Genomic DNA, 1,244 nt, shown 5'->3' on the forward strand with positions numbered 1-1,244 from the left:
AGATGTATTGGAAACAAATGAACCGCGTGTCAACGGAACAAGGAGAGATCACCGACTCTACACATGGCACGAGAAAAGCAAGACAAAACGAGCCGGAAGACCTCTAGTAATAATCCAAGCAGTCACATACCACGGAGCAACTGAGCCGTAACAGCAATTCCGAGCATTCAAAGTTGGTTGGTAGATCAAACACGCGGAATCAACTTACACGTACAACACTTCTCTCGATCCAGAAGAACCACCGCTAGCCACACCAACTCAGATAGGAACAAGGTGATATCCCAGCCTCTGAGCCAGGCCTCGAAGCCAGTAAACAACGTCCTCATTCGAGTTTGTCTTCATCCATCCATCCCGTGGACGATCAGGGGTTTCGAGCGTGGCTTCGATCGGCACAGGATCAACGATGCGAGAGGGACCGGATCTGGAGGGCCCGGCGAGCTGCTCAGGGATCGCGGTGTGGTGGAAAGTGTCCGAAGACACAGAGCCCAAATTCTCGAAATGGTGTGTCATTTTGGGACTAGGATTGAATAGGGAGAAGGGTGGCACCATGACTCGCAGGGTAGAGACAGTGGAAGCGGGTTCTTCCCAAAAACTTTGGATAGGATGGAACTGGGTTTGGGTTTGGGGATCCAGTTCATTGAGTGCAGATGTCCCCATGGGAAATACATAAGGAGGCTCATTAACAGCTGACGGAATACCAATATAGTTCACCGGAAAGGCTGTAGTAGATAGTGAACCATCGGGGAAGCCAGTGGGCGCGTGGCTCTCTTGCATATGAGGCACTTGGAGTGGAGTCGTCATCGGCAGGGAAGCGGTAGCTCCTTCATGAGCTGCGCTCTGACCCGTCGAACCTTCGAGGACCGATTGCAGTTCTAGAAGAAACCTGCGAGACCTTGGAAGACGTGCTACATACGGAGACAGATAAGTACAATCAGGATGTAGAACGAGAGGTCTTGAGGAAGCGTACACTTACCGATCCATGCACGAGCCAGCCTTTGAGCCTCACACAAACACTCTCGGGCCCTAACCGATCTCTATAAATCATTCCCTTTATCGAGAGAGTCTACCAGCACGATAGGGGAAGGCATACCTTGACCTCACTGGAAATTGTCATCGGGCAGGCAATGCACTCAATCCGCATCCTGCTGCATCGATCACAGGATTGCGAATTTGGGGACTCGACGCATCCCTAAAAGCAAAGTGAGTCTCTCCTTCGTGTCATGACTTGAAGAAGATGGGTATGT

At 51.0% G+C, this 1,244-nt stretch overlaps 1 protein-coding gene across 1 annotated transcript; it reads right to left on the bottom strand.

Annotated features, from left to right (window-relative positions):
• Positions 1-1,244, bottom strand: EI90DRAFT_3079051 (uncharacterized protein). The gene is given in 5 exon segments (XM_039061808.1): positions 1-906; positions 921-924; positions 945-947; positions 967-1,034; positions 1,091-1,244. 5 exon segments carry the CDS (start codon positions 1,139-1,141, stop codon positions 259-261), a joined length of 774 nt encoding a protein of 257 aa, XP_038910709.1. The 5' UTR covers positions 1,142-1,244; the 3' UTR covers positions 1-258.

This window comes from Cantharellus anzutake (genome assembly GCF_015039405.1).
Source record: "Cantharellus anzutake strain C23 chromosome Unknown EI90scaffold_77, whole genome shotgun sequence".
NCBI lineage: Eukaryota > Fungi > Basidiomycota > Agaricomycetes > Cantharellales > Hydnaceae > Cantharellus > Cantharellus anzutake.